General features: G+C 34.5%; 1 protein-coding gene across 1 annotated transcript in view; it reads right to left on the reverse strand.

The window, feature by feature from the left end:
- The window catches only part of Arp6 (Actin-related protein 6), a 213,155-nt gene that overhangs the window by 101,373 nt on the left and 95,106 nt on the right, over window positions 1–16,676 (reverse strand). The window contains exon 6 of the mRNA XM_090396053.1: window positions 15,053–15,208. Coding sequence (XP_090252179.1) covers window positions 15,053–15,208 — 156 coding nt within the window. The remainder of the gene's footprint in view (window positions 1–15,052; window positions 15,209–16,676) is intronic.

Below are 16,676 nucleotides of genomic sequence, written 5' to 3' on the forward strand. Positions count from 1 at the left end.
AGCAGAAATCCAACAGATATTTGCCATTATTATTAGCTTTGCTCTTTTCTCCAAATTTTCTCAAAATATTTTTGTATGTCTGACAATCATTTCCTACTCTGCCATTTAGATCCCCAACAAGGACCAACTTTTCATTTTTCATTGGTGTCAGTTGCTTTTCCTAAAGCATCAAAAAATTCTTCCACTTCTACCTTAGTAGAACCTTCTGTGGGACCATAGGCACAAATAAGTCTCATTGTCCAGTTCCCCATTCTGATATTTGCCCATATCACTCTACTTGAGACTGCTTGCCATTAAAGAAGATTAGCCTCATATTTAGTGTTGAATACTATGGCTACTCCTTTTCCTTGATTGTCATTTCCTGAATATAACATTTTGTATTTATTGCTCAGAAAGATCTCACCAGTTTTTGTCTTTTTTTGTTTCAGTCACCCCTATTATGTTGATCAGGTACTTATCTAATTCTTTAGCTAGCTCCATTTCTTTGTCATTCAGGCTTCTTATGTTGAAAGTACCGATCTTTAACTCTGGTGATGTAGAGTTGGAGTGTGTTTTCAGATTTGTTCCAGTAGCTGACTTTTCGCTGTTCGCCATGGTTTCCTGACAAAAACAACGGGGGCCTTGTTTAACCGGGCGACGCGCTAGCCTGCATGAAATTTTGTCATGTTGTACCATTATTTTGGTTTAACCAATAAGAATACAATTTGATCGGCTAAATCCCAAATTGCCAGCCCATCCTTGTTCATTCAGTATCCAGGTAGATACCCAACAGGCTGCACCACGAGAAGGTGAGGATTGTACATTAGGTCAGAAGCCCTATTCGGTTCTCCGCATTGCTTTAAAGGCTATGTGGAGGTCTCCTCTCGGTTATACAGCTTTGACCCTTAAGCACCCGTATTTGAAATCAGTTACACCTAAAAAGAATGAAAATTTAGTAAGTTGGGGGCTATAAAAGTGTGTATACATTTTTTGGGACACCCTGTATATCTCCTGTGGTAGGTCATCATCAGAAAAGTTTGAAAAACACTAACTTAGAATAATTCATGAGGCATAGCAGGCAGTTGTTTATATCCAGAAAACACTCACAGCTGGTCTGTCACCATAGTGAATTATACATTTTAGTGGTGCTAGTTCTTGAAAAAATTAAAAGTTTTAATAAATATAATATAAAGCTTAAAATTCTTAAAACTGTAAGGAGTTTTTTCTGCATAACAATAAAGAGAAAAGAAAGACCATCTTTTATAAAATAAAGATCTTTACATAAAAAAAAGAGTTAATCTTATCTTTTAAGAAACAAACATTTGTGCTATAGCTGTACCATGTACAGTAAAAATAACATTTCATATCTATAATCCTTCCTTTCAATTAAAAAAAAAATCTCAACTTGTACAAAAAAAACTCATCTACCTAATTTACATACAGTTATAACTATAGAGAGAAATAACATTTTCCATATGTTTACATATAAATAATCAGTAATTAGTTGTTACTTTAAAGAAGCAATTTTAAAAATATCATCTTTAATGTTTGTAATAATTTTTAAGTCATTCAAAACAATTGATTTCAATACTAAATATATTCCGATGTAATCGATTTATCACACATTTGCAATAATAAATAAATATAACTAGCAACTGTTTTTGTAATTGAATTAAACTGAAAAAGAAAAAAAAAGCATGTCAATGTTTATATAATGAACTGACTAAAAGGTTTTGCAATTTCATTTATGACAAAAATAAAAGTTCAAATGAAGCTTGACCTTCTGTTTGTCATAAGATCACATAAGTGAGCGTTTCCCAACCTTTGTAAGTCCAAGGACCAGTAAAATGCCTAAAACAATTCTATGGATCACTAAGTTATGCAATTTTTTTTTTGAAATGTATGTGGGGATTACCAACATTTACATATAATATTTACATATACATAAACATTTATAAATACATATAGAAACATAATTAAGTTGGAAGTAAACAATTAAAAGTATATCATCACTGAATAAAGTTTTAATTTTTATTAAAAAAATAAAGGTATCAGTTTCCGATTTGCTGTGGACAAATGAATGGGTATGTCAGAGCCATCCCACTGACACTCTCCCAATCATCTGCTGCCCACAGCAACTTTTATATTTTATATGTATCCCCATTCATCTTCCCACACTCATTAAGCTCATCCCACAACAATATTTTTAGCACCATCAGTACCATGGGCAAATGAATGGGGATTGTAAATGCCGTTCTGCTGATACTTTCATTCATCTCCCACACAACGATGATTATCTTTAAACCCCATTCATCTATCCACAATAACGACATTTATCTTTAATCCCCATTCATCTACCCACAATGATGTTTATCTTTAATCCCCATTCATCTTCCCACACTCATCAAGCTCACCTCACAACAACATTTTTAGCGCCATTGGTACAATGGGCAAATGAATGGGGAATGTCAGTGCCGTCCCACTGATATCTTCATTCATCTGCCCACAATGATGTTTACCTTTAATCTCCATTCATCTACCCACAGCAACTTTTATATTTTATATGTTATCCCCATTCATCTGCCCATACTCATGAAGCTAGCCTCATAACTTTTATCTTCACGCACTCTCTGATTCGACCTGCGACATGTAAACTGTCCCATTGCTAAGTACATTGTGAGACGAGGGAAAATATTCTTATCCTACTCCATCTTAATATTGAATATGAACTTGACATCCATGGATTTCATCATGGATGACATCCCTTGTCCTTTTCAAACAATCCCCTGCATATATCCAAAAATTTCACTCAGAACATCCCAAAGCCATTAATGCCCCCCATCCACACACACACACACACACACACACACACTACCGGCCGATATGAATCGCCTTATTTCCCTGAGGAGTTTTTCATGACCAGCAAAAAAAAATTTAAGACATCCTGTTATGCGAGGTCATTCCCGATATCTATAAACTGTCCATCCCATGATTTCAGTCACAAAGTACCATCCACGTGGTCGGGTGCATTTTCTCATCAGCGACCATACGCATGCGACTTGTACTAATTGTGTCATGATGGTGGTTTTAGTTATATCCGTCCTGGTTTTATCCAGAGGTACAACAGTGGTCATTGTAAATCTGGCAGATTCATTAACCATGTGGTGATTTTATTTATATCCGTCCTGTGTGATGCTTGTATTCGTTAGGTTGTGATGTGTGTTTCTGTACAATCCATGACTGTATGGATGTTGTTGTCTGCATTCAACGGATTCGGTGTGCCAGCAGAGTTGAGTCTCACTGTGATGTCACTTTGCATAACTGTCGTTTCATCCCCGATTTTGGAAATGGATTAATTCCAAAACCAGCAATGGGAATAATCAGAAACTGTAGTTCAAATAAATAAATAATATGATATAATTATGTTACTACTTACTTTTAATCGGATGGTTCAGCTTTTTGGGTTTTGCAGAGTTGCTGAATATCTGGCTTAATATTGGTCAACTTCATAAGAAGATCGGCACCCACACACTAAGACGATTTCTGTATTTTGTTTTTATTTGAAGGAGTGATGAAAATCCTTTCTCGCAAAAATAGGTTATAGAAAACTGCATGACAATTTTCAGTGCTTTTTCAGATAATTTGGAAAATTCACTTCTCACTAAAGGCGAGAAGTGAATTTCCCGAATCTTGCCAAACCAAGATCATGGAATTGTATTTTAAGCCCACTGTCACTTGAAAGCGTAATTAACTTTTCTTATTTTTGATAACAAGAAGCCTGAAATAGATCTCGAACTCACAGAAATTTCTTATAAAAGTTATTCAAAAAATGTTTCAAAATTATGTTTCAGAATTTTGAAGTGGTCACAAACCCTTTCCAGAAACTCAGAATCAACAAAAAGATCATTTTCCGTTAAAAAGGATTCCAATGTTGGAAAAGATGCAAAGTATCTGTCTTTTACATAATTAATGCACAACACAAGTTTTTTTTTTCTCAAATGTCTTTATTTTGCCAGAGGCATCAAGAACAGTTAAAGAATTTCCCTGAAGGGAGAGATTTAGTTCATTTAATTTCGAAAAAAAATGTCTGAAAGATAGGATAGTGTTGATAACCATGCTTCGTCAACAAGGAATGATGCAAAATTAGAATTATGTTCATTTACAAACAAAAAACTTCGTGCCTTAATTGAAATAAGCTTGTTAGTACTTTGCCCCTGGAAATTCAGCGAATTTCAGAATGAAGCAAGAGTTGTATACATATTCACTGTCCATTTCATCACAGAATACTGAAAATAAGCTGTCATTTAGCTATTGAGCCTTAATAAAATCATTTAGCTTTACGGCCAAAACAACCCCCAACTACGCCTACCTGTAAGGGCGCGAGCTCCATCCGAACAGAAGCCCATGCATTTTCCCCACTGGATTCCTTTGTGCATTGTGTAATTATTCAGAGTGTGAAATATTTCTCCTCCAGTTGTTTGGAATGACAAAGTTCTACGAAACAGAATATCATCATGAATATTGTTATCATGCGCATATCTTATGTAGCATATTAACTGCACATCACTTGTAACATCAGTAGTCTCGTCTATTTGTAACGCATAATAAGAACTCTTCTTAACTCTTTCGATTAACTCAGATTCTACGTCACCTGTGATACATTATCATTGAAAGAGGAGTCAAATCAACATCTTTTAGTAACTTGTTGCCAAACAGTTTTTACCACATCTTTTATAGCTGGAAGTAATAAATTTTCCCCCGATAGAATGAGGTTTCCCTATTTTCGCTATGCGCAAATTTAAGAGATAGATGCTTCCAGTGCTTTGCTATTAATCGAACCCATGGCCGAAACTAGATCTTTCTCATGATTTATGTTGCTAAGCGTCGCTGAAATTGGCTTTTTTTTTTTTAATTTTCTTATTTTTCACATCACTATGTTTAGGTTTCTAAATGACAGAGTTTCGCAGGTTTCATGCACTCGTTTGACAACACTTCTTAATAGAAAATACACTGAGGTTCTGTTCACTTTCATCTCCACACCAAGTAAACCTGAATTCCATATATTAACTGTTATATTTCCTACTGTATTTTTTCTTTGAACTGCTTGTTTCTTCTATCAGATTTACTCACTGTTACAACATGTGTATCACAATAAAGCTTAGCATCACTTGTTTCATTTGCTCTTCTTTTCAAAGTCCTAGTTCAAAGCCAGTTTTCCATTATTAAAAAAAAAAAAAAAACTTTTCCGAAAAATATATAAATACTCACGACACACTTTGTCGAAGCATCATTTAGCACTTCTGAAGGTATAGTTAGCTTTGGTTAAAATGTGGAAGCAATAAAACTATATTGTTGTTCACTTCACCCATCTTATTATTCGTCATTCTGCCGCTACAAATTACACTGGCCAACAAAATAAAAAATTTTTTCTGCTGATTATGATCTGACACTTGTTTTTTACTAATTTGGGTGCACTGATTTCAAATATCAAACCCATTTTTCTCTATCACGTCAGGTTTTTCCTCTATGGCATTTTCTTTTTGCTAATTTGTGAGTTTTTGATAGTTTTAAGGAGGCAGTACTATTTGGAGGATCAAAAAAATCGATTTTTTATATTATTTTCTGAAAGTATGTACTTTTCTGTTCCTAACTTTTTATCAAGAAATTCGAAAAATTCCCGAAGATATAGCCTATTATTCAAAGCGGTGCGCAGATCAGAATCAGAGCGCTCACTGCTCTCGCTTGTTAGTAAACGAATAAATGAATAAGAACTTGCAACGGCACGTACTGGTGCTTTGAATGCGAGAGAGGCCGATAACCAACCTAATACATTTAGGTGATAAAAAGTAGGCGATGGCAACTGCCTAAAACAAATGAATGCTATATGCATCATAGCGGACAAAGAACAATCGAAATCAGTCAATCGATTGTGAAAGTATGATGAGCGCTTATAATGTTTCAATAACGTCTGTGGTTTTTTTTTTTTTTTTTTTTTTTGTCTTGTTAAATGCATGTTAGTCGGCAGTGAAGAAAATACATCATGTCTACTACTCGAAAATGTGTCGATAGTGTAGATTCCTTCTGCTACATTTGTGGCAGCTTTAATGTTCCCAGTCAAAGGACAAATATCACTGATTTCATTAAGAAAGTGTACTTTGCACACTTTGACATAAAACTTGCAGATCAGGACAATTCATGGGCTACAAATAAAGTGTGTAAGTCAAGTGTAGAAAATTTACGACAGTGGAGCAAGGGAAAACGCCAAAAATTAGCCTATGGCATTCCAATGATTTGGCATGAACCGAAAAATCACGTAGATGATTGCTATTTTTGTTTAGTTCAGACTTCTGGTTATAATAAGAAGAATAAGAAAAAAATTGTGTATCCAAATCTCGACTCAGCAATTCGGCCAGTTGCTCATTCCAATGAAATAGCAGTGCCAATTTATAAAGGATTTCCTTTACTTGAGAACGAGCATGATCAGGATATGCCAGATGTTCTTGAGGAGCAAGACCCGGATGTTGATTTAGACAATGAAAATTTACTTTCTAGTTCTGGACCGCAACATTTTACTCAAGTGGAATTGAATGACTAGTAAGAGATTTGAGCCTATCAAAGGAATCATCGGAATTGTTAGCTTCAAGATTAAATGAAAAAAAACTTACTGGAGCAAGATATGAAGATAACTTTTTATTGTAGCAGGAAAAGTAATCTTGTACAATATTTTAAACACTAGTGTGGGTTTGATAACACTTGTTTTGCTAATCTTTCCTCTGCCATTCTATTTAAGTGACATACCACCTGAGATTAGCTCTGCTAACACATTCCTGGATGCTGACAATGTCAAGTTCTTTCCTAATATCCTCATTTTTAATATGATATTGCCATTGATGCCATCTGTTCACGCCTATAATCTTTCTCAGGACTCTCATATCTGCGGTCTCTAGTCTTTGGTCAAGTGTTTTACTTCTGACCCAGCTCTCAGATCCATTAGTTAAAACTGGTTTGAACACTGCCTTGTATACAGCTAATTTAGTGTTCCGACTAATTTCTCTCTTATTCCATATGAATTTATTCAATTGACTTCCCACCATACCAGCTTTGCTGATTCTGTTGTCTATTTCTATATTTAATTTACCATCTTCAGTAAAAATCGTGCCTAAGTAGCTGAAATGTTTTACTTGTTCCACAGGTTCTCCATTCACAACACAGTTGACATTTTCAATGATTCTGCCTATTTTCATTGTCTTTGTCTTTTTATTGCTGACCTTCATACCATATCTATTATAACAGCTATTCAATTTAGTCAGAGAATCTTGCAGAGGATTTATTTAGAAGTATAACATCATCCACATAAAGCAAAGAGCTGACATTAACATCTCCAATTTTGATATCAGGTTTAATACCACTTTCCTTCATAATGTGTTTCATATAGATAATGAATAACAGAGGGGATAATGTACATCGTTGTCTCACACCAGATTTAACATTAAACCATCTTCCTGTACTTCCTTCAATTCTAACTGCTGACTCACAACTCAAATAAAGACTAAGTATTGCTTGATATAATGTCCCATTGACACCATATAACTGCAGCGTTTTGAATAGCTTCTCTCTTGGCACCTTTTCATATGCCTTTTCAAAATCGACAAAACTTAAATACAGATCTTTGTTATATTCCCATGCTTTCTCGACTATTTGTCGTAAAGTGAAGATCTGATCCCGACAGCCTCTATTTGACCCGAATCCAGCTTGTTCTTCACCAAGCTTTTCTTCCACAATTCTTCTCAACCGTTTCTCAAGTATACTTGTATATATCTTGCCAGGAACACTCAGTAGGGAAATACCTCTGTAATTCTCACATGCAGTTTTATTTCCCTTTTTATATATGGGTACTATGAGAGTTCTACTCCAATCATCGGGAATTCGTCCCTCTGTCCAGGCTTTCTGAACTATGCAGTGCAGCCACTGTAAGACTTTTATACCACCATACTTCAGCATTTCTGGTCGAATATCATCTACTCCTGCCGCCTTTCCACATTTCAAGCCTTTGATGGCTTTTTCTACTTCAAGTATGGATATGTATTCCTGACTGCATGCCTGGTCAGTGTTTTTTATCACTGTGCTGTCATCACTGCTTGCTTCATTTAACAGTTTTTCAAAGTAATTACTCCAAACTTCAAGGATTTCTTTTTCTCCTGTTTTCATGTCACCTTTATCATCTCTAACTCCTTTTACAGCACTCTTTCCACCATTCCTAAGCTTCTTCAACAACCTCCAGAATATTTTGCCACCTTCTTGATATTTATTTTCTATATTCTTGCCAAAGTCCTCCCATGACTTTTGTTTAGCTAGTTTTACACACTGTTTAGCTTTCTTACATTTGTCTCTGTATTCTGTAAGAGTAAAAGCTGACTTATTTGCCAGGAACTTTTGATATGCTTTCTTCTTTTCCTTCACTGCCTCTTTAACTTCCTATGTCCACCAGGGAGTTCTGATTTTTTTTATCCTTGCACACAACCTCACCACATGCCTCTCGGGCAGAATCAATCAATGTTTTCTTCAGAGTTTGCCACTGAATCTCCAAGGTTTGATTCCTGTTCTCAAACTCTTTCATTTTCTTTTCAATAATCTTTCTGTATTTTAGTCTACAGTTCACCTCTGAGAGCTGCTCAACTTTTATTCGCTTTAAAACTTTCTTACATGTTATTCTTTTCAATATGAAATTCAATTTTATCCTGCTCAAGACTAGATAGTGATCACTTCCAATTTCAAATCCTCTGTACACTCTGGTATCCTGCACCAGGGAGAAAACATCACTATCAACAATAACATAGTCAATGAGACTTTTCTTATTCCTAGCCTCTTCTCTCCATGTGAATTTGTGCACATTTTTATGTTGGAGCATGGTGTTAGTGATAACCAGTCCATGTCCTGAGCAGAAATCCAACAGATATTTGCCATTATTATTAGCTTTGCTCTTTTCTCCAAATTTTCACAAAATATTTTTGTATGTCTCACAATCATTTCCTACTCTGCTATTTAGATCCCCAACAAGGACCAACTTTTCCTTTTTCATTGTTTCAGTTGCTTTTTCTAAAGCGTCAAAAAATTCCTACATTTCTACCTTAGTAGAACCTTCTGTGGGACCACAGGCACAAATAAGTCTCATTGTCCAGTTCCCCATTCTCATATTTGCCCACATTACTCTACTTGAGACTGACTGCCATTCAAGAAGATTAGCCTCGTATTTTGTGTTGAATACTATGGCTACTCCTTCTTTTCCTTGATTATCATTGCCTGAATATAACATTTTGTATTTATTGCTCAGAAAGATCTCACCAGTTTTGGTCTTTTTTGTTTCAGTCACCCCTATTATGTCGATTTGGTACTTATCTAATTCCTCAGCTAGCTCCATTTCTTTGCCATTCAGGCTTCTTACGTTGATAGTACCGATCTTTAACTCTGGTGATGTTGAGTTGGGGTTTATTTTCAGATTTGTTCCAGTAGCTGACTTTTCGCTGTTCATCCTGGTTCCCTGGCAAAAACAACGGGGGCCTTGTTTAACCGGGCGACGCCCCAGCCGGCATGAAATTTTGTCATGTTGTACCATCATTTTTTTTTATTTTGGTTTAACCAATAAGAATACAATTTGGTCGGCTAAATCCCAAATTGTCAGCCCATCCTCGTTCGTTCAGTATCAAAGTAGATACCCAACAGGGTTCACCACGAGAAGGTGAGGATTGGACATTAGGTCAGAAGCCCTGGTCGGTTCTCCGCATTCCTTTAAAGGCTATGTGGAGGTTTCCTCTCAGTTATACAGCTTTGACCCTTAAGCACCCCCATATATTAATATTTTTATAATAATGTTATGGGTGTGCTGGATAAAATATGGATCAATACAGTTTGACTCTGCCAAGGCATTTAAAAGAATACCACATGATAAGCTGTTGCATAAACTGGAGAATATGAGATTTGAAATATAAATTTTTTTATTTTTATGTTGAGCCCATACACGAGAGGTTGGGTGATCAACCTATAGTACATTAGTAACTACTAACTTGAATAAGTGGATGGTTGGTAGACAGGTATCAAGAAAGTGCTGGTCGTGTCAGATTGAATGGTGACCAGCGGCATACCCCAGAAATTTCCATCTTTATTGTTCAATTGTTTAATGATGACACAGAGATAAGCAGGATAATCAGGGATGTTACTGATATACAGCATTAGGTTACAGAATAATTTGAATAACCTGGAAATGTGAGTAATTCAATGTTAGTAAGTGTAAAGTTATGCACTTTTATGTGATGAGACTTCCAATGTATCAAATTAGTGGTATTATGCAACAAGAAACTGATGAGGCTAGGTAAATTGGAGTTATGGTGGAGCTATGTGACATTTGAACTTCAAATGTCACATAACTCCAATGATGATAATGAACTGTTACATTTCAATGATTCAGCTGAATAAACAACAAATATCAAACATTTCATCAAAGCATACCAAATTAAATTTTACAAAAACATAGTATAAATAGGGGGAGTGGGACATTATTATTATTAACACCTCCAGGGAGTCCAAAGACTCATCGAGGGACGGCACCTACTCTACAACTCTTCATCTCCACCAACTGCAACTACGTTTCATCATCTACACCAATGCCATCTACCGCCAACCACCACCATTAGTATTTTCACAGACGATCACAAACATCCATGCCCACTGCAGGATTCAAGCCCGCAGTCTTTTGACTGGAGAGTGGATACGCTAACCACCCAAACCAGGCAGGCATTGCTCTTATTTCTTTAAATAACATAATAAAAATATTAATCAACCTGATTTTGAATTGTTAAATATACAGAATGATTATGGATCAAATGAGGTCATGAATACAGGAAAAGAAATTTTTGGTAATTTTTTGAAGAAGTCTATTTTTTGGTTTCTTCATAAATATTTCTTTCTTTCTGAAAAAAAGCTTTTTTGTCATACACAATGGTAGCTGATGTTGAACAACATCAAATAACTGATGTTGCTATTTCACACAAAATGGGCAACATGATTTTTCAGTTGCCACCACACTTCAGTTTTTTTTTTTTTTTAAACAGTAGTTTATTGAAATATATTATTATTATCATTATCTTATTATCATTAATGTTTTTCTGTGGCTGATTGAATTTCTCTCTGTATTGCCATGTTTTCAATGTATGACAATACATCAGTAGAGGATAGGTGATATTGTCAAATACTGCCATAATTTACTTCTATTTTTCTATTCATCATTATGTTTTTCCATCAATATCATCATTTTTGATAAAGTAGTGTTATTGTCTTCTTCATCATTTGATATTAATGAATCAGATTCAGATTTCTCATTAATTAGAATGCTTTTAAAATAATTTTTTGACTTGAAAAATGCTAGCTTCACTCTTGAATCTCACTGTAGAAATAATACATTATTTCTGAATAAAGTATCAAATATTTTGCTAATTACTTCAAAGAGAAAATTTTTCATTGTTTCTACTCTGAAAAAAGTGTTATCTTCATCTTCAAATAAAGTAGTTTTCAAAGTTCAGAGTACTTCTGAAATTAAACCAACCTCCAAACTAATGGTTTTGGTGATTGCCTTGAAAGGCCTTAATAAATTTATCAGTAGTTCCATTAAAGACTACTGACTTGAGCTTAATGTATTTATTGTTGTGGTTGATTGCAGAAATATTTAATGCTCTTTTTTTTTTGTTTTGTATTAATTATAACATATAAAAAGTACAGTTCCACCAAGTAGAGTATATCTTAAACTAATTTTATACAATTGACATTTAATTCAGCTTAAATCTCTTATTTTTAAGTATGTAGTGAGTGTATGGTTAAAATGTGCTACTATTTTTCTCCACACTGCTGCTATTAAATTTATATTGATATTTGTGTATTAAGCATCCATTATTGTTAACTGCAATGTGCGAATGAAACATGGAATGCTTACAACTTAAGTATCATTACACCCCCCTTAACAATTTTTGTGCAATTGTGCTGAACCATTATGCAAATGCATGAAATATTCCACGTTTGTAACAGATACTATTAATAACCAGACATAAATATCAAATTTAATAACAATGTGTAGAAAATAGTAGCACTCATTGTTTTGTTTTACAAATTCATTACTATGCAGGCATTCTGCACAATTAATTGTGTTATACTTACCACCCGGAGATAATGTACGAAACAAAAGAAAAGAAAATTCAGTATTTGGCCTGCTTCGGCCATATTTACATAAATATTTACAAAACACATCAAACTGGCTGAATACTGAATATTCAGCACATCCCTAGTTCTTAAGAGAAAAGCATTAATTTATGGCAGATGTTTATCAGCAGTCTCACTTAACCCTTTCTCTCCATACAGAGGCACCAATCAGGAAGCAATTTACAGATACCAGCAGTGTCAATCATTTCCAACCTTATCTTTGTGATCAGGCTACCAGTTGCAGTCCAGTACAAAACTGAAGTATGCACAAGTCCATAAGTAGCAGTTTAGGTTAGAATGCTTTAGGTATTCCTTTCTTATACTGAATTTATTCTGATATTATTTCAATTGGTACTATTTTTATGTTGTCCTTTTGTGTTCTTTTATAAAGATTCTGCCAAGTGATATAAAAACAGAAAACTACAGTAATCTTTTATAAAGTCACATAAAATTGAGTATAACGCAACTTAATTATGTGATTACATTTAACCGATGCCATTATATATACCTTGTTATAGGCTTCTGTGATAAGAGGATATAATGCAAATTGTTTATCACATAACTAGTTTATCAACTAGTTTCATGAAATTCCTGTTCAAATCAGGAGAATAAAAGTGAATAAAATAAAAAATTAGGTTACAAACATGTATCGATCACAAAAAATTGTTTGAAAAGAAGAATAACAATGGAATACATTGCACTATTAGATATTTGTTGGTTGTTGGCAATTTGCACACTACTGGCATCTGCATTCATCACATGTTTAATGAGATTTGATCTAAAATCATACCTTGGTTCTTGTTGCACTGTTAAGGATATCATGTCAGCTGACTCTTTGAACACTCTTGAACAGAAACTAATCTACATAGACATCTCAGTTTGTTGCAACAATACTTGATGTTTGATATCAGTTGTATGTGCTGACATTATATGTACTGCTGCATTATGGCTAATTGTAGAGATGTACTATATGCACATCCATAAATGCACACCCCCTTTGTAAAAAATATGGTACTAATTTTATGCTTTCTGGTTGCATTTTTTTGCTGTTGTTGTTGTGCATGTGAGATATGTAACAGTCCAATATAAATGTTTTGCTAGCTGCTAAAGGTAGGTTTTTACCTCGGTAATATTCCAATTTGTGAAATTTTTTTTTTTTTATGAAATAATGCAATATCTCAGTGGAAAGAATAATGGTCTAAACAAACATGCTAAAGTATGGTGTGAGATGAGTCCAAAAGGTCATAGTTACAAAATTGAATGCCAATACCTGCTTTGGTATTTACATCCTCAGGATGGAGAAGCAGTCTTTTTTTTTATATCCTCAGGATGATGAAGAAGCAGTCTCCCCCCCCCCCCCTCTAAATTTACTATAAGAAATCTTGCATTATAACCATTTGTCTCTGTGGTACTTGCATGGTTTGCTATAGTGAGCATCTACTGTATACAAAAATCAACTCAATCAACATTGAGTTCAAACATTGTGAAATGTGATGTGCAGTAACAACATTTGTCTTTTGACCATGATCAACCAAAATAATATAATTAGATATGACCTTTATTACACAAGCATTAACTTTTAATTTATCTAGATGTGTCAATGCACAAAATGAGATATTGGCTTGTGCACTAACAGTATGATTTACAGGATTTTTTGTTTAGTTGGAATTATGGCTAACTATGGCTATAAAACCAGTATTACAAGGTACTATCCAAAAGTTCAGGAATTTGATGAAAAAAAAAAAAACTTCTAGTTTCCATCATCTCATTCAAAGTAGTTCTCTTGGACATGTAGATTGCAGTGGTTTTTTCATGATTCCATGTGTCCCTGGAAGTCCTCAAGTGTGACTGTGTTGAGAACCTCCTGCGATCCTGTCTGGATATCCTCAATCATAGCCTTTCTGCCACTTTCATCTTGGGAAACAGGAAAAACTTGCAGGGTGAAAGATTAGGCAAATAGGAGGATAGGGAATAATTGTCGTGTTTTTGGAACCAGGAAGTGTTATCATGATGGAGAACCCAATTGTTATTCTTCCACTTTTCTGGATGCTTGTGCCAAATGCTCTCCCGTAGCCACTTCAAAACCTCACAGTAAAACTTGTTGTCGATAGCCTTGATCAGGGAGAAGGAATTCCTTGTAGACAATGCCTTGGATGTAAAAATATTAACACTAACTTGATCTTGCTGCAACCTTTTTCCTTTTTTTGGCCACGGTGACTTTGTCAACTTCCAACATAATGACTGCTGCTTTGTCTCAACTGCTGCAACAGTTTTTTTTTTAAGTTGAAGTAAAATTTGATGTAGATTCTATGCTCCATAAAATCTGCTATTTCTGTTGAAGAAGAAATGCACATAATCCAAGAATGTAGCCTTTCAGGCTACTGGCATATTGATTCGCAAGTACTTCACGTCCCTATACAATGGTAGAAGGTTGTACTACAAATAGTTTGCACTGATGTTATTCAAATCCCTCGAACTTTTGTGTAGCATCTTGTATAATTATGTGGGCCACTCTGCCTGTTTTGTGGAGATGAAAATATTCTGCCACCTTTGTTAACACTGGTTAACTTCACTTTTAGCTGACAAGCCTTTATAAAGTTCTTATTCTAGATATTCAATCCTAGGTTTTTTTTCCAACCAAAGGGCATAGCTGTTATCAACTGAGTAATGGAGACTTTCAAGTTTACAGGAGAAACAAAATCAGTATAACTTTTTAACACTAATGTCTGGTAAGAATAACCTTGACATATATAAGAAGTAACAGATCGTGTTGCAGTTCTAATTTTTATAGCGTTTAAAATATTAATGGAAATGTAATATATTAACATACCTAGCTAACTTAAGATCTTTTCTCAAGTCTGTAGAAACATAGCACACATCTTCCTTTACTTGGTTCATTACATAAGTTTCATCCATTACATGTAGTTGTCGATAGGAGATAATATCTTTCAAATGATTGGTCAGCACTTTACCTCCAACATCTATCCTAATGGAAAACTAATATGTATAATAAATACAAGTGTATAATAACATACTGTATCTGGAAAGACTTTTAATGGGATTATATTGATCAAGTGCATATAATAAACAACTAAGTTATACCAACTAGTTTCACCAACTAAGTCTGTTGGCATCTTCAGGATACATAACTGATGTAAGGCACTAAAAAGTAAAAAACTGTTACAAACTATAATCAACCGATTCCAATTATATTAAACAAAGAACAGAGCGCGTACAATACATTCATAGAGCATGGGTTATATCACTTGTTATTTAAGAACGTTCTATAGTTGACACTATAATTCAGTTCTGGCGAGTTGAAGGATCTGATAAGGGTCTTCCAGATCACGGGTAAGATTAGTCCTTGGTTCCTGTTAAGGTTTTGTATACAGCGGGAAACTGTTGTGGCCTCCTTAAAAATTCGGGAGCGGAAATCCTCCTCCATGTAAGAAATTGTGCTTCTATCCCACTCTATGGTATGGTTCGTTCTTGAGAAATGAAAGCTAACCCCGATTTTTCTTCTCTGTTATTATTGACGTCACCTATGTGTTCTTTTTGCCTAATTTCAAGGCTCCTTGAAGTTTGGCCGATGTAATTCAAGCCGCAAGAGCAGGGTATGTTATAAACTCCAGCATATTTGGAGAAAGGATGGCTATCTTTTGGAGATCTTAAGAATTGTCTAATCGTTTCTGTGGGTTTAAAGGCCACTCTTATTTTATGTGGTCTAAGGAGGCTAGCAATTAACAATATACTGCCATTTAAGAAATGTATATATTAAATTTAAAAAAATATATATATCCATCATTTTTTCCTTGTTAGTATAAAGGAGAGAAAAATAATGACAACTCATGTGTTACTCATGGACTTTGTCATTGAATATATAACTTTCCCCTTTTTAACCAAACAAAAATTCCTATCACCAGAGCTACATGTTTGGTGTTTTACACTTAAAACTTATATTTTTCAAGCATTTAAATGAATCAGACTAAGATATGCCTTGTAGAAAGCTTCCGGTATTCAGACCACATGTTTTCAGATAAATAACGAGTTTAATAAAATAAACATAATAAGTACATAACTGTACAAATTTCATAAGTAGTGGGACTTATTATCATCAGGGGTACTAGCAAAAGTTATAAACAGAAAGAAGACTAGAAACAATTAATTACACATCTCAGATGTTATCAGAACTACACAACTGGTACATGTAAATAAGAAACCAGAATTTTAAAAAAAATCATCACGAATAAAAATGTTAAATTAATTACTGTATATGTGCTGGAAAAGAGTGCTAGTTGTTACTGTCACATTCTGTAGCATCACATGTAGTATCCTAGGTCTATGGCAATTAAATTTTTAATGAAAGCAGACCAAACTTGGTGTAGGATTAAGCCTTGTGGGGATCCTTAGCATTTCAGAGGCTTAAACTATCTTGTAATTATTATCAATATAAA

This window comes from Typopeltis vanoorti, chromosome 7 (assembly GCF_054136105.1).
Source record: "Typopeltis vanoorti isolate ZY-2024b chromosome 7, IOZ_Tvanoo_1.0, whole genome shotgun sequence".
Taxonomy (NCBI): Eukaryota; Metazoa; Arthropoda; class Arachnida; order Uropygi; family Thelyphonidae; genus Typopeltis; species Typopeltis vanoorti.